Source organism: Platichthys flesus, chromosome 12 (genome assembly GCF_949316205.1).
Source record: "Platichthys flesus chromosome 12, fPlaFle2.1, whole genome shotgun sequence".
In the NCBI taxonomy this organism is placed as follows: Eukaryota; Metazoa; Chordata; class Actinopteri; order Pleuronectiformes; family Pleuronectidae; genus Platichthys; species Platichthys flesus.
Genome location: NC_084956.1, coordinates 9,667,887 through 9,693,836, shown reverse-complemented (window position 1 = coordinate 9,693,836; position 25,950 = coordinate 9,667,887). Strand labels below are relative to the sequence as shown.

The following is a 25,950-nucleotide window of genomic DNA, read 5'->3' as shown; positions in this document are numbered from 1 at the left end:
TATATTTATAATACATCTGTTTATAATGTTAATTGCAGTCTAGGTTCCAAATATAAAAAATAAGTAAATTAGACATGGCAATAAACTCAAATAAACATTGGAAATAACATGATTGCCTATAATCAAGATGACTTAATGTAATAATGATTTAAACTGCAAACACTACGTGATTATTCGGTTACAAGATATGTTGAAAGTCCACAGACCCATCTTTACTAATACCAGGGACATTAAGGTAAGTGTGTGCACAAGTTATGAGTGTTCAACAAAGCAATATAAACTGAGCAATACATGTGCTATTACTCACTGGCACACATGGTCCACGAACTGCCTTATCACTTTCTTCAACAGTAAAACTAGCAAATCAAATGTAGTTTAATTTAGATGTAGTTAAGTGTTGCTTTCAGGGATATAAAATGGGTTAATCACAAAGAATGAACACTTCATCCTTTGTGGATAACCTACAAGTAACATTTTAAAGCTAGAAATGCATCACAAAAGATACATATAACTATAAATCAACTTAAGATTCGATCTTTATTTGCAAACAATAACATAGGGATAAAATATAGTTTATGAATATATTTTATTTTTGTTGTAAAAGTTTATTCATGAGGGTGAATCTCTTGAGAAGAATCATCTCATTTGTGAGGTCTTGAACACTAAAATGTGAAGGACAGAGAATAAGCTTTCATTTCTTTATCACTCTTGTTATGAATGGGGAAATCAAACCTTATACCTGGTAGAACACATTGTAACATTTTGGTCAAGTCTGAAAACACTGAGCATCCCAGTAGACAAAAAGAAAGGTAGTATTGGGCACTGACCACTAGGTCGCAGTATTATAACAAAGCAAAGGATTATAACAAAGCAAAGGATTATAATTTCAGCTTTCTTTCCTTCACACTCCTCATTAATGTCTCCTGTGTGTCGCAAAAACAAAGACAATCGGAACTTCTTATTCATCGTAAATCCTGTAACCACCAAGTGCAATCTTTTCTTATTGAATAATAAACAGATAAAATAAATGAATCACACGTTTGATAATTTAACGAGCGAAGCTTTATTAAAGCAGTTCATATCTCCAACAGGCCACAAGTGTCTACTCGGCTCAGTACACGCACTTTGTTATTAAAGCACATCTCCAAAGAGATCTTTGTTAAATAAATGAAAATGAATTGGTCAAGACATGATTGTGTTTTTTTAAAACTTTTCTCTTCTTCTACAGAAATTATCACTACCTCTCTCCGTCTACATGGAAAATCTGCCAACTCAACACCGACACCCACGTCCCATCCTGCCATCCCATTGGTTCCTGATATAAGGTCATAATCAAGTAGTCCTGTGAGAAATTAGCATTGTGGTCTGCTCCAATCCAAACAGGCTCCCGATTACTTCTTTTCATAGTAGAACCATTTGTCCACTGTAAAAGAGAAGAACAACAGTCAGTCCCTCAACAAATAAAAATAACAAGACACCTTTTGTAGATTTTGATCAATACAGACGCAAATATGTATCAAACTTCTACCTGATGAGGGGACACATTCTGCTTTTCCACAAGGATACATCTAGAGACAGAGCGAAACATCAGGAATGAATGAGTCCTGCAGTTCAAATGAATTTACGTTGAAAAGTGGGATGTTACTTACATCAACAGCAGCTTTTGCCTCATCCGCTGAGCAGCAGTGACAGCTGTCGCCTTCAGAGACACAGGTGTTTTTGCTGCATTGCACAAGATACATAAAGGAATTATTAAAAAAATCACATCATACAGTTATCACTACATCCTAATGTAGGATAACTAATTTTACAAGACAACCAGGACAAAACTGTCATCGTACCAGTTCAGTTCACCAGCGTTGCTCGGTTTGGAGATGAGGTCCTTCCAGCTGTTGTGAGTGCTCTTGATAACTTCAATGGCAAAGTCCTGAAACACAACATTATCTGGTTAGTTCATAGTGAGATTAAACATTAACTATGACATGCATGAATGAAAATCCGCAGATTACTTCTAGTACAGGAACCCATATTTTCCCAGAGCAGTGCAAATTAAATGTTAGAATTTGACATTGCAGGCAAGTGCGAGAGATAAATCAAAATGTATTTGTCGCCGTGAAAAAAACTATAAATAAAAAGATGAGTCTGATGGACACCTTGTCTTTGAACTCGTCATTGAAAGCAAACCGGTTCTCTGGTTTCCCATCGGGCACTTTGTATCTCCTGAACCAGTCGATTGTGGCCTCCAGGTAGCCGGGTTTCAGGCGCCGGACGTCACTGATGTCTGAAAATGGACGGGGAAAACCACAGGTGTTCAGATGCAGAACTTCTCAAACAGACAAAGGGCGAGAAAAAGTTAAATAAATAAATAGTGGATCTTACTGTTCAAGTCTTTGGCTTCGGGGTCCTCTACATTGATCGCAATCACCTTCCAATCAGTCTCGCCCTCATCGATCATGGCCAGGACCCCGAGCACCTTCACTTTCATTACCTCCCCACGGGCACACACCTGGAAGAGATTTCCTTTTTTCCATTAAATTAATTTACACAGCAATGACAACGATAAGCTGCGAAATCACCAGCCAGTGATTTACCTTGCTGCCGATTTCACAGACATCGATGGGGTCGTTGTCGCCACAGCAGTCAGTGTCTTTGTCCTTGTGTGTGGGATCTTCCCATGTCTGAAACATTACAAAACAAATATAAAATGTTTGTTGTTCAATGTAAACACTGCAGGACAGACCACATCAGGATCAGAAATGTTTGCTAACCTGGGGAATGGCTCCATAGTTCCATATGTAGCCTCTATGTGGGAAAACGTTGGCAACATATCGCAGCTTGCCCTTCTTCACATCTTGCTTAATCGGGTTAAGGAGTTCTTTGGTAGCAATCTGAAAAGAAACTATGCTGTTACTTTTGAAAAGGAGCAGACACACAAGGCAGGAAAAGCCGCAAAAGGCATCGCCACAGGCCAAGCAAACAGGTCCTTCCACACAGGCAGGTTTAGAACGAGCACGTCAGGTCATAAAAGCAGTGAAAACTTTGAAAAACTTGTTGGACAAACGCGTAACTGTTGATGATGGAATACAACATGTTCATTCATACCTCCATCTTTGCATTTGTCCATCTTGGTACTTCAACGACCATGTGGAAGATGTTCTGTAAGAGACACGATTCAGTTATTATGAAACAGTTTATGACACAACTAAAGATGACACAATTTCAAAAGCACAACGTCCTTACATTCTGTCTTTAATTTAATTGCTCTGATTGAAACGTCACCATAAAGAGCATTAATTGTTTGAAGACGATAAGATAAATCGATAATCTGCAGTTTACACAGATATTGAAACAGCACTCACAAAATAAGGGGTAAAGGCCACTGCCTTCGAGATTAGACTATGACCTCACTATTCTGGAACGCATTACCTGCAGCACTTCACTACCTTTGCTGCAAAAACTCAATATTCATGGCAGCACAACAGGTGATGTTTAAACAGTTTATTGTTTATTTACACACACTTATTTACAGATTTAATGGCATAAAGGCGGCAGGCATTACCTGGCTCTCATCAGCATACATCGGTATGTCATGGAATGGCGAGATGTATTTTCCTTCTGCATTTTCTGTAAAACAAAGATGTGTTAGCTTGGTGGAGGCAGGTAGATACAACTAATGTTATGTTATTCTGTGTGTAAAGGTCATATCAACAACTGAGTAGCTAAAACAGTTAAATGAGCCTTCATGTCCCATGGACCCAACAACAGACACAGATAACCTAATGCTTGTACAGCAAGAATTATGAGAAACCATATATTTCTGGTCATTTATGTATCAGTTAACAATCTTGGGCAGTGCAAACAATGAAACAAGCAGAACCGGTTTGACAGTGTCTTTAATAATTACATTTCCAACCTGGCGGCTATAGAGGCCATTTATTTCAGTTACTCTAAATATTTACACTGCTACACCCACAGGCTTATTTGACCCATTCAATAATAAGAATAAACACTATTTCTAAAGCAGAGTTACTAGGTGCTGCAAAGATAGCAAAGCACACAAAAGCCAAATCATACTCAGCAATGCAAGAAAACAAAATCAGTGATTACTAATGTATCATTATTATTATTAGATGTGGTTATTACAATAAACATGGTTTCCATTCAATTCAAATAAAGTCTGGTATTTAAATCGAAGACATGACCTTATTTTGTTTTTTAAAACTGTGATCAAGGACAATAAAACAATAACAAAATAATGTGATTTGAATCAATAACAACATAACAGTCTTTCTAAATATAGCAATGCATTGCATTTGCATTGAGCGAGAACGATGAGAAGGTTTGATAAATAATTGGTTTTAAGGTTCTGGCTCAGATTTGAAAAACGTGTTGCTGTTTGTCAAGTTGTTATCGTTCTCTGCCCATTAGAGAAAACATTCATTTGACATTTATCGTCGTCATGTTTTGCCCGATCGTCCAGTCCTGTAACTATTCCAGAAATACATAATCATCATCCTGTGGGTAATAATCAACCCACAGTCTGCTCCTGTCAGTATCAGTGTGGGTTAATACCGTCTTATAATCAGAGAGGGCGTTCACTATTCAAGATTATGTTTTCATTTTATGATTTTTCCAGAACAATCATCTCTCCTGTGCCAAGTTCAGGCAGGAAGTCTGGTGCACGTCAGGTCGACGCGGTGATACGTTGAGTCTCACTGCTCACGTCATCTCACCCGGCTGCTTCACTCACTCACGACGAGTTAACTACTGATATTAAACATCTTCAACGCGCAGTGTTTAGCTTTAGCTTCAAGCGGCTGCAGCCTGTGGGCGATGAGCTGAATACACACGGGTCACTAAAAGAATAAACGACACGTGGGAGGTTCGCTGGCCCGTCGGTGGTCCGGCTCCTCGGAGAAGTGAAACACACAGAGAACTTCATCTTCTCGACTTACTGTAGAACAGGCGGAAGTTCAGGGAGTTGGGGGCTCCCCTCTCCTCCACGGTGAAGCTCATGTCTGGGGGCCGGAGGAGGTTAAGACGTCTGAGACCTGGATGGAGGATGGCGGCGGAACAAGTTTGTCGAGGGGCGGTTAGAAGACAGGAGGCAGGGGGGTAAACCGCGCATGCGCTGTGTATCAACGACGCCTTCACGGACAATCGGAAATATTGTTCAGAGGATTCAAAATGTAAATCCTGTAACGATGAGGCAGAATATTTGACACACTCATTGCCCAATTGTAGAGATTAAATTACATGTTTTAGACTCAATTGGATTATATATTGAATGGTAAATATATGTTGTGGAAACTAATGTTAGTAGGAAATTTGACTGCAAAATGTAGTTACACGTCTTGAAGATGAGAATCGTAACAAAGGCTCCTTTCATACATTTTTGGCATCTATATATTCAGAATGGCAAACAATGGCCCTCATTCACAGGACTGGATTTAAAGAATATATCAGATAGAAACACTGTGAAAGTTACTGGTAATGTTTGCCATTCTGCATCTAAGGACATTTAACTAACATTGACTAACATAAACAAATAGAAATAAACATATCTACAACACCAGGGATCATAAAAGCTCTCAAATAGACAAACACAGATGTTTTATGATAAATTAAACTGATTATATTTGATACACAATAATATCACAGATTCATATGATAAGTATAAGAGGGCCCATGACGTCACATCCGCCCGCAGCCTGTCGCTCATCCTGTCTTGCTGAGGGAGGGGACGGAGCTGACGGCTGGGAGGACGACAGGAGACAGAGAGATTAAAGAGAGAGGGGATCGGCCCGGGTTTCCACCGCTAACAACCCCGGTTTTACTGTAGCTGCTGGATTTGCCACCGAATCGGAAGGAAACATGTCGTCCAGTCGTCAGCTGAGCGAGAGCAGGGCCATCCCGACCAGGACGGTGATGATCAACGACACAACGCAGCTACCTCACGACTACTGCACCACCCCCGGAGGCACTTTATTCTCCACCACCCCCGGAGGTAATGGGGCAAGCCCGTCTGCCTTAGGATGGGCCTGTCATCAAAATGGAGGATAGGTGCTGTCGGTGAACCTGAGAGTTCTGTCACTGTGGCCTGTTCAAAACAAAAACAAAGCCTGGCCCCGCCCACACGCTCACAGGCCGCTCTCTGATTGGCTGGTGTGCAACGCAGAGATTCTGATGAAAGCCTTGCTGCCTATATACAAAAATGTTGGGTTTGTCAATCGTGGCAGTTTTGATGTAACTCAGAGTGAACACGTGAACTCTGTGTCATATCGTCTGTAGTACAGCTTGTTCTGCAACACGATTCATAACAGAGCATGTAAGGAAGTGCATTACATTTAGCATGGACACTTTAAATCGGTCATTCACTCAGCAATGATATCTCACTGAGTAATTCGCTATAATGATACAGAGAATAAGGGTGGTTCTGAAGTAAAAAATGCAATTTATTGCTTTAACAATGTAGGAAGAGCTCAACAGCTGCACCAGCATCTGTGGTAGTGGTTTGTGATTCAGCTGTTGTTCCGTCAGTGCATCACAAACACACATCTGAATATTTTTATCCTCAGTTTGACCTCATCAGGCATGGCAGAAAATAGCTGCTTTCATGCTCTCATCTCTGTCTAGGTCAACGTTTTCTTCCTATTTGCATGATATATTCATAATAAATTATTATCAGACAAAAGAGCAACATAATTCCTTTTCTACAATAAATCCCCAGTCTGACTTTCATAACTGCAAATAATTTATTTTTGTCTTTCTTTCTTTTCTTTTCTTAACTGATCATATACTCTTAATATATGACCTGGTTTAATCTACAGGCATCATTGTTTCTTCTTATGTTAAAAACTTATTTCAAAGTTGCTCGTAATAAATAACTCTACTTCTTCCACATGATCAGGCCCAGAGTCAACTGAGCAGGTTGAAAACCAGTTTGGTTATGTTTAATGAAACCGCATAATGAAAATAGATGCTGGTTTTGTATGTTGAAATAAGTTTTTACAGGCCATGGCTCATTTATCTCAGGACGCACATAACCAGAGTAAACAAGTGGAATATGATTTGAAAAGACCTCTCCCTGGAACTGAGCCACTATGTATGTCACTGGTTCCACCTGTGTCTTCCTGCCATGAGGAATCTAAAAGTCTGCTGTGGGAACAGACAATAAATCTGACCTTTTTGCAAATAATCATTTAAAAAAAAGGATACTGTAATGCCATCAAAATGAAGGTTATTCTGTCTCAGAAAACAAAGAACACATAAAGTACTGGACAGACTGGACTTCAACAGAAAGGAAAAACTCACAAAGCTCTTAAGAAGGGCACTGACTGAGAGCAAGTGCAGTCATCACTGTCTGGCTCATGCTGCTGATGATTCACATTCACCTTTCTCCACTCCTCTGTTTTTGCCCTATTTGGTTTGAAAATTTCCACAAGCACCCAGACTGTGAGACGGATAATGATTCTAATGATACTTTAGAAAAAAGGACGGTGCTTGTAGAAAATCAACCTTTTGACTCTAATCAACAGAACCCAATTAAACATTTATTTCCTCAGATGGAGCAGAATAACAGAAACTTGATGTTTGTCCTATTGCAGGAACCCGGATCATCTACGACCGGAAGTTCCTCCTGGACAGGCGCAACTCCCCCATTGCCCAGAATCCACCAGCTCGCCTGCCTGTCATCCCCGGAGTGACCAGCCAAAATGTCCTACGTGAGAACCAGAAGAACGAAGCCAATAACCATATCAAAAAGCATGATGGCAAGCCCACAACCGGTAAGGATTATGTCAAAGGAATTGTTTTGTATGTCCGTCACCAGTCCGTCTCACATGTCATCTGCTTCTAAAGGTAGAGGCAGGCAAACATTGCACCCGTTATTAAATGTATATACACGCATATGTCGTTTATTGTTGTTTTTTTCTCTAAAACAATCCAGCGTGATCCCCTCACACCTTTCTTTTTTTCTAGGTGATGATGCCCAGTTTGAAATGGACATCTAACCGACTGGAACACCACCAGCGATAAAGCAAATGACCTGGCATCACACGTGCCAGTGGCTTGGCTTGTAGAAACCAATGTTGTGAGCCCTCATGGCAGCCATCTTCTCTAGCTCTCTGTCTCACTGCTGGATGTAATGTGTGTAAACCATTGGGGAGTCAGTATATCATGCATACAGGTACAGTGTGGCCAACTCTGGAAGCTATAGTTTTTTTTTTAATAGATTTACATGGTTAACCGTCGCTGAACAAATCAACAACCACTCAGGCCTGATTATTATGTATCCAGACACATGGTCCAATTAGTCGACAGCAGTGCTCAAATTGAAAGGTTTCTTAGCTTCTTATCTTCAACAGAGCACAGTGTAGAACATATAATATTCTGATTAATTGGTGAAGGAAGTGGTCATTTTTAAATACCGGCCTTGGAATCAGTCAAAAGCTTTGATATTCATATTCAGCCTTTGGTTCTGCAGGCCCATGTGTGCATGTTATTTAAGGGATTTGTTTTTTCTTTTTTTGGAACTACTTGAAAAGGTCCTCAATCTATTATTGGTTGGTTGGTCAGTTTAGTTTCCCCCTGCTGGTCTGTAAAAGGGATGCTGTGTTGTTTTTATTTTCCCAATAAGGAGACTATTTCATGCCATTTCAAGATTTTAGCTTTCATTACCAACACAGGCCCGTGAGTTTCTGATTTTCAGGGGAAAACATATTCAAATCTTAGGCTGGGACGTTAATTGTTTTTTAAATCCTCAAATAATTGTATTTCCAACTATTACTATAAAGCTAAATGTATATCCCGCAACTACAAACAAGCTTTTCATAAGAATTATATCAATATATAAAAATATATCAATAATCAAACCACTTTGGTTGTCAAGATCTTTCTATAAATTTCTTTTGCAAATTTTATCCCCTGCCTAGTATCGGGAATACACTTTTAAAACCTACTTTGGCTTCACTGGTTTATTGTTTTGGCAGAAGATTTATGTTCATAATCTGATGAGTATTAGACCTCGTTCCACCTGGTATTTACATCCATCCTGAGTCATCCGATAACAAGTGGTCTGCGCTAAATTCAGGTCTTTAATTCAAATGAGTAACATCTTAACAGCTGCGTTTAGCTCATTGACTCATTTAGTTCTCTCTCTCTTGTGCCAACACACACACACTCACAAATTTCATTGGACATATCTGTAAACTCCGACTGCATAAAAACAACATAATTTTGTCTTCATGAACACAACTGTTACTAACTAATGACATGTAGAGCAGGTAACTGAGATCCGACTGATCGTGGTCACTGGAGATGCTTTCAGGATAAATGTTAATGTCAGGTGTGAAAAGACATACTTCAAGCTCTCCACTTGGGATCTGATCTCTCGGGACAGATGTTTATACCAGGTCTGAACAGGGTCTAAAAAAAGATGAAATACTCTCTGCATCTCCAGACCAGCTTCACATTCAGAACAAACTGGAAGTGGTTAAAATTCCATGGAAATCCCAGTGTTAAAGTAATGGGTGAAATATACAAATTTTGCGTGGGGGAAAACTTGAAATAAATCAAGATGTTTTATATGCATTTTATCGTTGAATACAGTTTGGTAGTATTGAGGGTTATTAGTTTGGGAATAAGCGCTGTCAAGCCTTTGAACTAGTCGAGAAACCAGGAAACACTGTATGAACCCGGGCTTGATGGAGGCCGTCCCTTAATCTACAAATCTGTCTCCAGTGTCCTTAATCCATTTTACGCTACCTGATTCTGTTCGCGTGTCATGTCTGCCCATGCCTTACTCGACACAAGATGCAGTAACTATAAACCTAGGCTCCTTGTCATCAATTTGTACTTTCCAACAGATGTTTATTTTTTCACTGTAACATTGAATAGGTCACATCGTACTTAGCACTTGAGATAAAAACTAATAGGTTTTTATTTTTATTTTTTTCCTTTCATAATTTTCTTCCTCATGCATCTCTGAAGTCCGAACGTGACTTGTGTCATTCTGGGATTCTGAAGTTCAGATGGTGATGGTGGTTGAAAGAGCACCTCACGCTCATTTAGTCCGTCATCATAGTCGTATCTGCTTATTCAGTCCAATAAGTAATATTAAATTTGGCAAAAAATCACCACAAACTTTGTGTTTCTGTTTGATTTAAAATCCATTCATTCATTTCTCTGTGTGACTGGAACCACTGAATGGCTGACAAGATATCTCTGATAGATTTGATTTCATTTTCTTCTTTTTGGCTTTTGAATTAACTACTACCATGTTTGGTGACGAGTACATCAGGGGTTTGCTTCAACCCGATTTGCATTGCAAATTTTTTTCTTTTACGATTAAACTCTGTATAACTGCATCGTCATTCAGATTTCAGATTTATATCAGATCGGTTTGCTTTGACAATGAGGGCTTTAACATCGTGTTGAAAGAAATGTGAAACAAGTAACTGTTACCATCCGTTCGGATTTAAAAAAACTTTTATCTTCAGTGGATCTCAAACAGCAGTGGACATTGTTGCTGCAAGATCAATAAAGTACCGTAACAAAGAAAATGCAATGTTTTGTGTGTTTGTTTGCTTATTCAGACACAGACAACATTAGGGAGGGAGTTGTTCAACATGTCTTAACTATGTACTCACCCACCACATTAGCACAGTGTTCTCCACGCTCACTTACTGATTCATGCTGAGCACAGTGAAGCTCTCTCCTCATCAGAAATGTCACATCACAAGTGCTCATTAAGAAGCTAAAAATAAAATCTCTTTGTTTACATTTTCTCTGATTTCTCCCATTCATGCTCTCGTTCATGGGACCCAATTATTCCCACAGGCATATTTGCTAATATATGCATATTAGCAAATACTGTCTCTGAAGAAGGGTAATGTGTGTAAATATATGCCATTTAGTTTTTAGCTGTGTACATGACCTACAGTCAACAGTATTGTAAAACTGCAGAAGTGGATTGAAGGCAAAGTCAGAGTGGTCATTTTCAAAGTGCACACAATTTATCTTGGAATCAATGTTTTGAAAATTGTAACATTCAAGAAGCATGTGTTTATTTTGGAGCAGTGCTTGTTGTATGTCCTTTGGCTTTTGTAATTTAATTTGTAAAAAACAGACATGGTAAGGGAATGTAAAAAAAAAATGTGTTTTAATTCTTATCATCAAATTAAAATGTGGTGCTTAACCAAATTAACACAAGCATAGTGCTGGTTGATCACTGTAGAGGGGGCTCTTGGTTCCCAGACAAGATGCCATGCAGTGTCTGCTGGGTGCTTTGTACTTAATTGGATTTGGAAAGAGACAGACTTCATAAACAATATACAGAGAGCACTAGGTGATGGCTGAGTAGAGATCAATAGAGACTAAGTGCAACTGTAAGTGCCCCAGTGAGTTAATCTGGCGACCCAAACAACTGTAAAATGTGTATATCTGTGAATGCATGTGCTCTTTTATTAAATATTGTCATTCATGTCATTTATCGCAATAGTGCTTCAGAGATTACAGTGGATCCCGCAATACTAACCCCGTGTGGATTTAGGAGGATTCACCTTATGTCAGTTGTACACTACACAACGCTGTATTCATTAGTAATATAGTTGTATGTATTTTTTTAATATGCACGTCCAGCAGGCCTAGCCCCTGATTTCACTTCACAGGTCTTGCATTTTATTTACAAACTTTGAAGCAGTTTGAAATTAATTAGAGAAAGGAAAAATACGTAATTGATCATATTTCCTCAACCAGAGTGTGTAGTTAAAATAACCAGACACAAATACTTTTTAAACTAAGTGGTTCCTCCGTTTTCTTTTTACGATTTTCAATCAGGCATCGCGCGTGCGTGCCCGGGCAACTTTTTTGAACAGGCATTATTGCGGCCGCTTGCCGGTCCTTCCTCCTTTTCTACGTCCCTGAGCGAGGCCGACGTAAAGATGGTGAGTGTTGTGGCGACAATATCAGAATAATCTGTTCATCATCGCGGCCATCCGTCCATTGTCACACTTTTACTACACACTACGTGAGGGTGGAAGTCCGCTTTATAATAAAATGTGGATATTGACGCGGGCGGGAGAGAATTGAGTGGAAATGAAGCGGCGCCGTCCCGATGCTACCCGGACTGATGTTACACACACTCACACTGAGTCCACCCGCTTTGGGTCAGCGTCTATAATTCACTCTTTACACTTCCACCTTCATTCCACCTCGTAAATGGCCTCCTCCGCCCGCATGGCTGCTCTGACACATTGTAGGTAGACGTTAAAAGTATTAATACTACCGGAAAGCTAAGTAGTAGCCCCTGGTGGCTAACGTTAGCACACACTCCGCCGCCATACGTGAGCAGGCCCCTCATTGTAGGCGAACACGGATATTGTTAATACCACAAACTCAGGTTTATATATTTATGTTATTGTGTAACAGAAAATAGAGGACCAGTGCTGTGGTTGATTTGTAGTTAACACATTAGCTGAGAAGCTACAGCAGCATGATGGCTGAGAAGCTCATGAGCCACTCTGTGTTACAGTTGCATTGTGGGAATTGTATTAACGGTCTTATGGGCAGTAGATGAAGCTAAGAAACTGATCACAACTTTCCTCCCCCGTCTTCAGAATGACACAGTGACAGTCAGGACTCGCAAGTTCATGACGAACCGGCTCCTTCAGAGGAAGCAAATGGTGAGCATCCATATCCCCTTTCCCTCCTTTTAATTCTCATCTTTCACATAATTTGTCACTTTGATAACATTTCCCCCCCTTTTGTCTGTGCCTCCCTGCAGGTCGTCGATGTCCTGCATCCCGGCAAGGCTACAGTCCCCAAGACTGAAATCAGGGAGAAGCTCGCCAAGATGTACAAGACCACTCCTGATGTTGTGTTCGTCTTCGGCTTCAGGACTCAGTTTGGTGGCGGCAAGACAACAGGCTTTGCCATGGTCTACGACTCCCTAGACTACGCGAAGAAGAATGAGCCCAAACACAGACTGGCCAGGGTGAGTTCTTCACTGTCGAGCTGCTTGTCAAATTGAAAGCTTTGACAGTTCATGGGCAAATACAGATTTTCTTTTTTGTGTGTGTTGCACAGCAGAGAAGCATCCTGTTTTTACCCATCTTTATAAATTTAGCAGCAACAAGCAGAGTCAGTTTAGTATGATCTGAATTTCTACCCAGGCGACAGTCTTTTCTTATTGTAGAGGCAGGTTTCAGCCACTGAGTCGACACATTTAAGTTGGAAGGTCTGGAGGTATGAGAAGTGAAAAGCAAGACAACTATCCATCCCATGTATTAAAAAGCATTTTTTTTAACAGCATTTTTGTCTGTAAATCTGTAGTCATCAGAGGAAAAATTTTGCATTGATAAAGATAGGTGCTGTTTTAGTTATTTCAAATCAAGTTAATCAGTCATGGACTGTTGTAGAAACTCGGCAGCTTTATAGCAACACATTTGTCTGTGCTGCATCCTAGAAATTATTGTTTTGGCAGCTTCTAAGACATGAAACAATCTTGATGTCATCGTCAGCATTCATTTTCCAGAGCAGCTCGTTCAAAACAAACTTCTGTTGACACGGCTCATTCTGAGATCTACAGCAATATATCCACAAAGTTTGAAGTTGAACTAAATTGAACATCTAGTCTCTAGATGATTCTTGTATTGACATGTTTGTTTGTGTTCCCCAGCACGGCCTCTATGAGAAAAAGAAGACCTCAAGGAAACAGCGCAAGGAACGCAAGAACAGAATGAAGAAAGTACGAGGCACCAAGAAGGCCAGTGTGGGTGCTGCTGGCAAGAAGGTAACTTCACTGTTTCACATACTTTGTGCCAAAGTGTCAATGATAACATTAAACAGGCTATATGATGTCTTTTGCTACATAGACAATGTTAGCATTAGCAGCTGTTAATGATCACTCCAGCATAAACCTTGTGAGTTAAGCATGAAGGAAAAGTCCTGTACTTGCCAAGACCTGCCTCTAGAGGTGGAACGAAGACTGTAACTCTTGTTTCTGTCACTTGTTTCCTTCTACTTAAGTTAGCATAAACCGCTAGCGCCAACATATCCAGCCCAGCTCCTCACTTTATCTTACAACTAGTCACTGTAATAAGGATTATTATAACCTCCCTAAAGGACTTTTCATTAGGGGTGGCAGAGAACTAGCATGTAGCACCTGTAACATGAAGTAGTTCTGTGGTTATCAACCGTGGATGAATATAACCTGTCAAATCAGAGCAACATAATTGTTTCTTTATTTTCTTTTCATTCATCTTTTCTTTTCTCGCTTTGTTAATCTTTGCTTTTCACTGTTTCCTGCTTTAATTGCCGTTGTCATTTTTCCAATCATATCAAATGTTCTTCTGGAACTTTAGAAGGTAAATGTCCATGGATAGACTGACCGCAGTGTGCAGATATCCAGGCTTGATGGATACTAGTTAACTTCCCTCCATTTACCCCTCAACTATCACCTGAGAGCCACAGACTCGCTGCTTTTCACATTGGATGTACACAATTCATCCAATATCAAATGTGACCCACTGGTTTACATTTAGCCAGGCCATATTCCTGCTCCTAATTCTAATGATCACCTTCACCTGCTGATAGTGCTTCATACCATGTTCTGGAGAGGAAAATACTAGAAGGGGTCCCTGGGTAGCAATCCCACCTGCTCTGTGATTACTATCATGCGCTTCCCCCTGTTATGGCTCCCACATAATGGTTTCTAAATATATTGATGCTAACTAACCATATCTCCCATGGTTTCCATTAGCTTGTTTCTGACTGTAGTACAAAACCTGGGCCTTAAAACATACTCCAGATTTATCTTTTCTGTTCCACAATTTAAGTATCAACACGTTCATCTTATCCCCCCTCCATTTTTGTTTTTGATTTTGCTTTCCATGGATTTCTTTGGCAGAAATGAGGTGTCGTTGTGCAGGTATAGAAGCAGCATGGAGTGGCACTGTGTTGCACATCCGAAGCTGATAGAACTGAACTGTGCCATGCATGTCACACCCTACTTCCCACTACAGTTTTCCTTCAATGTTTTTCCCGCGTTGTTTCATAGGTTTTTCCTCTATCCCTCTCCTTCATCCCTCTGTCTCTGCTACATAACAGGGTTATCCTTGAGATTACATAGTCTTACATAGACAAGTGCTTTTTAAATCCTTCAGATTCCTTGTTTTTAGATGCAGAATCTGAGTGTAGCATTTAGATTATAGTGTCATTAGTCTGTTTGTGTGTGGTCCATCTGAACTAAAATGTGAAGTCTTTCCTGAAACATTTTCCTTTAAAAGCCATAACAGTTGTTTTAAAAAAGATGGAGCTTATAACTATGGTGTTGAGTTTAATGCTGTTTCTCCCTTTTAAAAACCGTTTAACATTTGTGGTCCCAATTTTACCTTTTTTAACCTGATATTTCTCACATGTTGTGTGTTTGATGATTCAAACTGATTTGGTTCTTGTCCTAATTCTGCTCTTCTCCCCTCACAGTGAGTCCGGACAGTCTGCGAGGGTCCTTGGCTTCAACATGCTCTTGTATATTGTCATCGAATAAAAGTTGGAAAAAATTGGACAAAAAAAGAACCTGTGTGCTTTTTGGTGTTTTGAATAACCAGGTCCTACCTGAGCCCAGTTCATCTTCTTGAACTCACGCCGTGAAATTATTCAAAGTACTTTGAAGTACGGTTGGTACCCAGGATTGATAAAGGATGTGATGTTGGTTGAATGACAGCTGTGTTTAACATCTTGAATGGGTTCGACATTTACATTTTGAACCTCTGAATTCTATGGTTTGTTTTTAATACTAAATACATAAGGTTCTCTGTAAGACGTTTTTGATCAATATTCAACCCCAGTAGAGGAAACCTTGTAAACACTGACATCTAGTGGTTTTGTATTGACATTACTTCAAAGCAGCTCAAATAACACCTGAGCCATTCATTGCCCTTAATTTACTAAAATAGGTTTTGTGAAGGTCAAAATAGTTATTTATTTATATTTTAAATTTTTTTAAAGACATGAGCACACTATGTCCATGTAAGGCCATTTGTTTCCCTTGTAATTTATCATTTCACTTGTTAATTTTGCAGATGCTTTGCACTAACAGTTAAACATTTCTGCACATGATATGTTGTTAACCTGCTGGATGTTTACCTCAAAGCCCCCAGAGACTAAATTGTACTAATGTGCAGATAAACCTGTCTGCGTGTGCACTTTTGCCTTTATCCGGTTTATAAACACCATTTGGAACAGAATGGCTATCCCACTTTGCAGCGTGACCTTTACAGATCATTTGCATAGAAATACCCTGAGACTGAGTAAATGAAGTGATTAAAATGCCAGAGAATGGTCTGTCCTCAGGGTAACCCCACCATCACCACCCCCCATATTCCACTGTTGCCTTCCAGTGTTATATTGATAACATTTCCTCGTGCTGTAGATACAGGAACATCAACCCCCTCTTTTCGCTTTGTGGACTATTGCATTTAGTTTCAGTGCAGGAGACGTGTGTCGTTACTCTTCAGAATCAAAGCAGAGAGCGAAGATATTCATGGAAGATGCATTATTTATCATTAATCTGCATGCAACGAGAAAACTACTTGCCTTTTATTATTGCAACTTAAAAAATAAGAGCTTTTAACCCCCATTGCCTTTTAAACAATAACACCCTTCTCAGGATCATCATCCAAATGCTGCGACTACTATATAGCTGCATATTAGGGACTGTAAATACGATTTAACACATTATATAAAATTATAAACACTGTTATTTGACATTACCATGCCTGTACAAACTCTTGTATATAGGCCAGACATTTTGCCACCAATCCCCTGCCTACACCACTGGGAAAAAAAGAAAACTAGCTTGGAGGCACTTCAATTGACACATTTTGAATCGTGGGCTCTTCTTTACCAGCTGAAAGCATTATATATATATATCCAGCATCCCCTTGGGCATAGCTTCAATCCATGCTTCCCTGCCAACACTAAACACTGACAGTTAATGAAGATAATTCAAAAGTCCAGCACGACAGAAATGGTAGTTAATGTATCGGCGCCTCATTCATTAAGAGGAAGCTGGACTTGGTGTACAGGTTAATGTTCTAACAACCCTGCAGTGTGTAGGGATATTTAACGTGTTGGCACCTAAACATGTATGTGTGGTTTTTCTTCCCCAGCAGGATCCTAAACACACCATGACCCAAATAATAGAGCAGGCAGTGTCATTAATCTCTGCTAAAGTGTGTGTTTGTTTTATAGTGCCACTGTAGAGGGGCAGAGCGGATGGGGGGGACTGGTGCTTAGAAAGGTGCAGTGGACGGACCAGGAAAGAAGAGGCAGTGGGGTGTCTCGCGGCTCTGTAGTGTTCTACTGGTGTGTGGATGTGGGAGGTTTGACATAAGTGGAGCTTTCAAACCCAGGGACTGGGAACAGATGGTGTTGGGAAATTAGGCTCCTGTCTCCACAGCACTGTCGCTCCGTCCCTGGAGTCTCTGCCTCTCTGTCTTTGTCTCTCTTTCTCTTTCTTCTTGCAGGACCGTTTTTTTTTGCGTCCCGCAATCCTTTTCTTGGCTGTTTTTTTTTTTTTTTTTTTGCTCTTCTTCCTCTGGCCCCCTCCTTGTCTTCAGCATTTGGACGTGTGAAGTCTATTTCCCTCCATGCTCTCCCTCCCCTGTGTTTGTGTTATAACAGGGAAACAGGATGACATCAATTGGATAGTTAGCAGGGGGATAATGCAATAAGCAAGATGTTATTGAAAGAGTGACAGGAAGATGCGGTATGAGCTGAGAGGACGACAGAAGAGATGGGTTAAAGGCTGATAAGTGAAATGAGAGATAAAAGAGTGGAAGTTGAGCTGCAAAGCAAATGTCATGCTCGCAGGTACGTCTGCAGGAAGTGTGTGGTAGGGTCGGTCTCTGTGGGCCCTGCAGGGACCCCCCATACATAACAAATAAAACACTCACCTCTGCCCTCCTCTGGAGCAGGACAGACTTCTACAATGAGACAACAGTCCCCTGCATGCCTGCACAGCAAAGAGCTTTTATTTGCTGTCTGGTTTTCTGCAGTCAGGTTTTTGACAGACAGTTACGAGGGACACGTATTTACGCCCTCACAACATGCACCGTTTTAATGGCCAATCTCTCTCCACGCAGGAAACTGAGTTGTGCTATTATAACGGAGAAAATGGACAGAATTCCTGATGACTCACTGTTTGTTTTTGTACATGCAGATCAATAGCTGCAATAGATGTCACAGTCTCCCTGTTTCCCCTTGCACCAGTCCATTATTGTGTATCCATGTGGTTTCTAAACTGGATATTAGGCAGTATTTAGGAATCAGGACCATATTTCTCTTATATGGGATGTTCCAGTGAGTTTATGTTTATAATTACTGAGCTAGCCGGTGTTTGTTTTGCAGACATCAGCTACAAACTCTATGTTTTCAGTGGCACTGTGAACATTTTTGCAAAGGGGCAACTTGGTGCTGTAAAGTGTGGCCATGCATTCGGGGATGCTATGCATCTTAATGAGGTGTGTCTCTCTTGTTGGCCTCAGCAGGGAAATCATCACAGCTCATTTTGCAGTCCTGCAGTGTCCTATCAGCTTTGGCAGCCTGCACTAAGTTCACTCCATCTGCCAGTTGCTAGGTGCTGATATATAAAATGATCTGTGCCTTGGTAGCCCCTGAGCACCAGGGAAGTGATTTGCTTTTTGAGGACAAACTGTGTTTGGTGAATCCTAATTATCCTCTTTGCATCACCAGCCCGACATGGTTTTGTCATTTATCCCTCTCTGGAAGTGGCGGACGGGAGAGAGAAAACCCGCAGCTTACTACATCTGCCCAAACAGACACAGCTACATTGGGTAGATTGTGTTGTCGCCAAAATGCACCAAAGGTATTTTCCATCAGTCCATTTTCACAGATTCAGGCAGAGGTGGATGAAACGTGATACCTGCTGTCTTATTCTGGCTCTCTTGCCGGTGTGCACATGTGAAAAATCACTCCTCGGTTTCAATCATGGGAGGCGTATTGAAACCACTTTGAGTGTGGCCTTTATTTAGACTGCGAACATGCTGTCTGAGGCTCAGAGGACATCAGGCCGGTGTAAAAGCATGTCAGCCCACCTGCCTCCCCGCCAAGCCACCCACGTCCTGAGGAATTGAGAATTTTTTTGTTGGCACTGAAGAAAAGAGTCTGGAGCAGGAAGAAAGGGGAGCGGGAGAATAAGGTGCAGGGCTGAAGTGGAGGGGAGGGGAGGCAAAAAACGGGTTTGGCTGAAGGGGATTTAAAGGAGAGGGAGAATCGGGAGGGTGCAGTAATGAGAAAGGGCAGCAGATGTGAGTGACAGTATGATGGAATGCTCCGTGTGATAGCCACGCTGTACGCCACAGACTGTGTGTTGGTGTGTGTGTGTGTGTGTGTGTGTCCTTGGGCTTTAGAGAAACTATCATATCGTCTTATCAGGTTTGTGCAAAAATTTGGTTCTTTGCCCTTCAAAGTCACTTTCAGTCAATTAAGTTAAATGATGCAGAACAAGGGTAACGTTAAACCGTAAAGTCACACAGACAATAAGCTTTGATCAATGCATCAGTGATAGCTCATCCATAATTGATCCCAGCTAAAGAATCAATGTCATTTCTGTGCCGACTGTTGTTACTTCACAAAAGCATAACTCAAATCATCCTGCTGTGAACTACTGTTTCCACACCATGAGGTCCATCTCCAATAAAAACAATCTCACCAGTATCACACATGTTGCCTCCAAAATCCTCCGCCTTCCTCCACCCAACCTCTCAGACATGACGGAGCACAACATGCACAACAGAAATGTTTCCGGGGGGACCTAATAAAGTGATGAACCTGGCTGTAGTTCAAAGCTTTGTGAAGTTCCATAACCACTGATGAGTGGCAGACTTCACAAACTTCACAAAACATTGATTACAGCCAATTTTCGCAGTTTGCAGCTCGTTTCTGTCTTTGCTCGTGTTGTGACTGTTTGCAGCGTGTGTGTCCTCAAAGTGATGAAGTTGTTTTCTTAATTTGCACGAGATAATGGTGGCAAAAAGAATGGCGAAAACATCATAAGAATTAATTTGTTAAATGGAATAGTACTCAACAGAACAGCTAACAAAAATAAACCTTTCAACGCTTTGAATACACCAAAGAACTTTTTTGTCCATAGCTCTGTTGCCAGGCAACGGCTGTAAGGGCAGGATAAGCCGGTGATGCAATTAAAAGACATGACACTCTCGTTTCGGTTCAGCCGACTCGGTCCACGCGGCGGATGAAGGATGCAGCTGACATCGGCTGTGTAGACCGGGCACTTCGAAGGGATTGAGACACAGCTCAGGTTTGGTGCTAAGCTAAGCTAATTTACTAGACTCACTACAGATCATATTTCATAAACCAGAGATATATATTAAACTAGATTAGCTTAGTTAAAACTGTCAAATGAATTGTGGCTTCATGACTGCTAACAGACTTTTCTTGGCACTTGCTGAAATATGACTTGTATAGAACATATGTTTATCAAGATGGACGACAACTCTCAAAAAGTGAAACCTTGATCACTGCCTCGTGGCTGACTGCAGTATAGGTCCAAATCCCTGCCACCTCCGTGTTAGTGGATTGGACACTGACAAAAAGAATTACTAATTTAATTCTATAAGGTGGGATAAAATGTCGTGTTTGACAACTGAGACCGAGTGGGACCTCATTACCACAACTAAGGATACATTATCATTACATGATCGGACAGAAAGTGGTATTGATCTTCTCACCTAACTCGAGGAGAGAAAGTGAAATGTATTTTCCCAAATATCCATAAACTACTTTAAACATCTTGGTCCCACTCGTCAAACTTTGTAAAGGTTTTAGAGGCAGACGGAAACAGAATCTGAAAACCTAGAGAGAAATTGCACCCAACAAACCTAAATGGTGTATAACTTGTCCTTGTTCTACAGACACTAACTGCATATGGACAAATTTATAGATTCCATTTATGAACAAAACGCTCCCTGGAGGACGAGACAGGTCCAGTTTTCTTCGATCAATGAAGCAAATTTGTGTTTGGGTCTTGACGTGGCATCACACATCCTCCATAGCACCAATATGACTGTGGCACATGGTTTTCCAATAGCTGTTTAAAAAAATAAAAAATAGTCTCCGTCTCCTGTGGGTCCACGGTGGTTTGATACAGTCTCTCTTCATCCTCAGAGAACGCGGTAACAATTGTAATGGACTTCCTTGTGAGGACGGGACAAGGTTGTCTCTTGACTTTGCACAGCTCTCGGCTGTCTGTGTGCGGCTGAGTTATTCTGCCATTTTTCAGCCAGCGCACATTCCTGCACTCATTGGTATTCCTATTCATATTACCCTCTTCAATCAGCAGCAGAGAGGCTCTGATTAATGGCAACAGTGAGAGCAATCTCCCAGTGATTCATTAAACAGGACTGGCATGAATAAAAAGGGAGATTTGCTCATATTGCCTCTCAGAGCCCATAATATGTTCTGTCGCTGGAGAAATGCATAATTCATGGTGTTGTTAGTGACTCTCAACATATCCCCTCCCTCATACACTACACACGAAATGAATGAAAAAGTCAAGTTAGTCATTACCATTATATCAGGTCATCATTAGAGTAATTGATGTTCCCTGTTTAAATCTGGGACTCTCAATTTACTCACCAGTCTGTTAACACTTGCCCAGATAATTAAAATCGTATTATTGCCATTTGAGTGATCGTCTCCTCGCTGGCATGTTTTGTGTTAATCCTGCAATCTTAACGTATTTGCAGATTGTTTTCTTTTTATTATTCTTTTGTTTGGAAACAGCAAGAAGCTTAATCAGCGCCGGAAAATATTAAACTAAATTTGTATTTGTTGTAAAACTGTAAAAAACCTTCTTTGTCGAGGGAGATTTTGTTTTTATTAACACATATATTAACTCATAATACCCTTGGGAGAGTTATTTGGTTTTTAACACTTCATACATCCAGAGAAAGTCACGATAATATACTTTTTCTGCCAGAACTTGCCGGTTATTATACTAAATAGTGTGAAGTGATCTACTGTACATTTGAATGGTGTTCTGCTGTTGTATTCCTGTGTTTGCTGATTCCAAATAATTGTGTACTGTTTTATTTGTACTGGCTCTTACGCCTCCGTGAGTCCCTTTACTTAACTGTCCATGCAAGTTTATCATTCTGATTCTATTCCCACTTTTACCCACGATAAAACAAATGTTACATTTAAAACACCAATCCCTCTGACGACCATAAGTAGAGCTAAACATCATGAGGCAAAAAAACAACATAATCTCTTTGCTGTGCATCTCAGGGTTACAGGTTAAAGATTCTGGGGACATATAGCATGGCCTGCTCGCGGATTCGGAGACATACCCCCAGAGCCCTGAACCATTCACAATACACCAAACCCATCTCTGGAAAATCACCTTAGCGCTCCCATCCGCCATATTATCACGGATTGATTTCTATCAAACATTACCCCCGCAAATGTGCATGAGCATGGGCCATCAGGCGAGTGTCATTACCGCTGCTCATTTGCGAGGGAAGAGACGATCAGATGTGACAGCGGCGGAATTAGCTTTGTGTTGGCTCTCCGTCACTCTCATCCTAAACTGCTGCTGGTTGGGGGAGCATGATTAAAAGGATATATAATACCGCCCTGCACATTAAAAGGCGCCATGCCCCACTTTTCCCTCCCGCCCACGTATGCTGTGTGCGGCACACAAAGGCCGCCGCCCTGGCTGCTCCTCTGTAGTGCATGGTGCAGCGAGGGAGGCCTCCCCTATTCCCTGCAGCCTTTCTTCCTCAAGGTGATTGCTGATCTGAGAGATAAAATGGATGAAAGCATCCAGGTGGAAAGCCAATCATATAGAGATCCCCCTGTATTGCTTTTTCATTATAGCGCACCTACATGAAATGGATGTAGCAGCCAGTGTAACTGAGCCGAGGCCGTGTTGCTCTACACCGGCTCTACAGTGGTATCTTTTGCAGCGAGCAGCCTGCTGTCTTATTGAGCAGTGTTAAAAATCAATAGGCTCTGACCTTACGTGTGTCAGAGGCTGTGTCGGAGACCCCATCAGAGCACAGTATGTCCTCCAGTGTCTCAGTAGAGGCACTAGTTGACTACTAAAGCCACTGGTAAACACTGTGGGCAGCAGTTGAGTGCTCGTGGGCGATGTGATTTTAGCCAATATCACAGCAGTGTATTTATAAAACACTTGTGTTAGAATATTCACTCCTTTCTTCTTCTTTATTGTATTATTTAGAGAAGAGCCTCAGTGATTTAATCAACTGATTCAAGCCTTTCACAGACACATTGATATCTGCGTTCGTGTTTGCCAATATAAAAATATATAATATATAACCAATTAAAATATTTTCTATTGTATGTACTCATTCTTTAAGTGGCTTATTTCAGTTTAGACTTTTAATCTTCTTGTATTTGTACTTTGTTTTATATATTTGGATTTTTTTGATTCATATTTGTTTGCACCTAGAACAATAATGGAAAAATGTTGTGGAGTAAAAGTGAAAAGTACCAGAAAATAAAACATTTTTATAAATGTTCTTGGGTGGAGTAACAAAGTAAATGTTCTTCAGTATGTTCCACTACTGGAGGTTTGTCTCCTTCGTCGATTACCTGCCCCGACTTAATTAGCGTCTCCTCTAGTTCCTTTGTGTGTTCAGTCCCTGTGTGTTTCTCCTTCCTCAGGGCCACTTCGTCTCGTCAGTTTCTGTGTCAGCGATCCAGCATCTTCCTAATGTTTATTCCTCTGTGACCAAATTAGTTTTTTTGGTCTGACCCAAGAGTCTGAGTGTGTTTTTGGAACCGTTTGCCACCAACCTACTATAGCTGCAAGTCAAAGTAAAGACCTATTTCAAGACGTGACAGACAGTTCCTGTTTAAAACATATGCACAGAGTGGCTGTCGTTTCATGTTCCGTGCCTCAATCCGACAGAAGGTCGACCACCAGTAAGCACTTTAGGTCAAGACCCACAAATCTATTTCATGCGCCCAAATCCGGCACAACTCCAGCACTAGTCATATGTCAGCGTGATTGGCATTGCTATGCATAGAAATAGTAAATTTACATGTTTCACACAATATCCTTACATGAAATGGATGACCCTGAAGAAAATGTAGCCCCTGCAATAAATATTCAATGATTCTTTCTTAGCAATTTGAATAGGTGCCCAGTCCAACACCACAAGATGCCAGTCGCTCCTGTATTCACCGTAAAGTCAGGTGAAAAATGGGTCAGCCTCTAATCTCATAAGGAGAAGCTACACCTCAGAAAGCCCGTGTCAGTATTTCAAGTTGTGTAGATGGATTAGGCTACGTGTCGAGAGGCCCATCAATAATTAAGAGGAACCCAGAATGTAAGCTGCTCCCTGTTGTGCAGTCAACTGTACTGGCACGAAGAAGAGGAGCCGGGATGAAGAGGAGAAGGGGATGAACGGTGAGAAGTGCTAATGAAATATGGATACCAGGGAGAGAAAGCAGTCAGGGAAGGTTAACTGGGAAATGCTCATTTTTTAATGATGCAGTGAAAAACTTGACATCAAGAATCGTCATGGACCTTCCTCAGAAACCCTGTGCATTTCTTATATCTGGTGAAGGTCAGGTGTGAATACAGGTATTTCACACTCTCTCTTCCTCTGTGGTGTCATGTACACAGTAAAGACAGCGGTAATCTTCTCCACGGACGATCATCCGTCTATGTTGGGCTTATTATCTTTCATTACAGGGGGAACGATTACATGAAGTACTTCCCTGTGTGTGTGTTTGTCGGAGAAGTAGAACACCTATGTAATCCCTGGTGTCTGCTGGAACGTATGCATGATTTCACGCCTGCTGGGGCAGCTATTCCAAGAGCTGCAGCTATGATTAGCGTCCCAGCGGTGGTGTTTGTTCCCGGCGAGGCTCAGCCCACAATCTAAAGACATCTGATGCGAAGACTTAACATAAAACCTGATCAAATACGGGGAGAGAGAGAGAACTGTGTTGTGGGTGCAGTGCCGGAGTTTACCGACTGCCACGACTTCTTGGGATACATCTGCTTTCTCGCAGTGTAGAGCTAGTCTGATCTCGAATGTGAACCAGTGCCACGTTGAATATTTACTCAGTACTTCAGAGGACTAAAGGCACAAGGATACTCTTTGACTTTGCTTATATTAACTTGATATGAGTGTATTATGAGCCGCTCGAGTTGCTTCATGCCAAATGTTACATGCTCCGCTGAGCAAATGGCGGTGAGATTTTCACCGGCCTCTGTTGAAGCCCGGGCCGCAATATTAAGATTTAACATCACTGCTGACATAGGTTGGACGGGAAAAGAAAAAAAAGGAGCTGTTTTGTATTCCCTCCAGCCCGGCTGAAAAACCAGCATCATACAAACTAGTGGAGAGAGTAGCACGCTATCAATGGGCTGACTGGCCGACTGGCTCTGGCGTTCAGCTTCAAAGAACCGCCTCCGGGCATTGTTTCTAATATTGTCTCAGAGTCTGTGTTTTTCACAAAACTATTGATGCATGAGTGTCCTGGAAAAACAGAAGGGAAACATCAAAAGTGCTTTTGAAGTGCAGGCTTTTTCTGTCGGACCACAGCTAAACGTTTCCATCTGAAACCTGATTGGTGCGCGGCCGTCGTCTGCAGGAGATAAACATGCCTTTTATTCGGGATTATGCTTCTGTCTTGATGTTGTTTGGATCGATTGATTGGAAAGATACATGTAGAGATCCACTTCTCCGTGCACGTGTGCAAAGCTGTACAATGTGTGAGGAAGATGGGTCAGAGCACCTCCATCAGGATGAAACAGCTGTGATTCACATGCACGGTCCACGTCTGGCAGGTTAATCCACCACCAAAACAACAGTGAGAAGTGGAGGATGCTGCTGATTGTGTCTCCACAGCTCCAGCAGTATGTGT

At 41.1% G+C, this 25,950-nt stretch overlaps 3 protein-coding genes across 4 annotated transcripts; 2 read left to right on the top strand and 1 right to left on the bottom strand.

Annotated features, from left to right (window-relative positions):
• Positions 1 to 1,039: 1,039 nt before the first annotated feature.
• On the bottom strand, positions 1,040 to 5,122 carry ppa1b (inorganic pyrophosphatase 1b). Its single transcript, XM_062400613.1, has 11 exons — positions 4,956 to 5,122; positions 3,560 to 3,624; positions 3,103 to 3,156; positions 2,769 to 2,888; positions 2,592 to 2,678; positions 2,380 to 2,506; positions 2,154 to 2,281; positions 1,842 to 1,927; positions 1,650 to 1,722; positions 1,529 to 1,568; positions 1,040 to 1,423 (listed from the first exon to the last, which is right to left on the bottom strand). Exons 1-11 carry the CDS (start codon positions 5,014 to 5,016, stop codon positions 1,392 to 1,394), a joined length of 873 nt encoding a protein of 290 aa, XP_062256597.1. The 5' UTR covers positions 5,017 to 5,122; the 3' UTR covers positions 1,040 to 1,391.
• A 584-nt stretch (positions 5,123 to 5,706) lies between these two features.
• On the top strand, positions 5,707 to 10,562 carry eif4ebp2 (eukaryotic translation initiation factor 4E binding protein 2). The gene is made up of 3 exons (XM_062400614.1): positions 5,707 to 6,007; positions 7,608 to 7,787; positions 7,981 to 10,562. Exons 1-3 carry the CDS (start codon positions 5,875 to 5,877, stop codon positions 8,010 to 8,012), a joined length of 345 nt encoding a protein of 114 aa, XP_062256598.1. The 5' UTR covers positions 5,707 to 5,874; the 3' UTR covers positions 8,013 to 10,562.
• Positions 10,563 to 11,834: 1,272 nt separating this feature from the next.
• rps24 (ribosomal protein S24) lies at positions 11,835 to 15,576 on the top strand. Of its 2 annotated transcripts, XM_062401194.1 has the most exons (6): positions 11,835 to 11,945; positions 12,618 to 12,683; positions 12,785 to 12,994; positions 13,679 to 13,792; positions 14,909 to 14,929; positions 15,484 to 15,576. In XM_062401194.1, the coding sequence occupies exons 1-5, from the start codon at positions 11,943 to 11,945 to the stop codon at positions 14,912 to 14,914; spliced, it is 399 nt and encodes a 132-aa protein (XP_062257178.1). In that variant the 5' UTR covers positions 11,835 to 11,942; the 3' UTR covers positions 14,915 to 14,929; positions 15,484 to 15,576. The 2 variants fall into 2 exon arrangements, with proteins under 2 accessions (XP_062257178.1, XP_062257179.1); XM_062401195.1 differs by lacking the exon at positions 14,909 to 14,929.
• Positions 15,577 to 25,950: the final 10,374 nt, after the last annotated feature.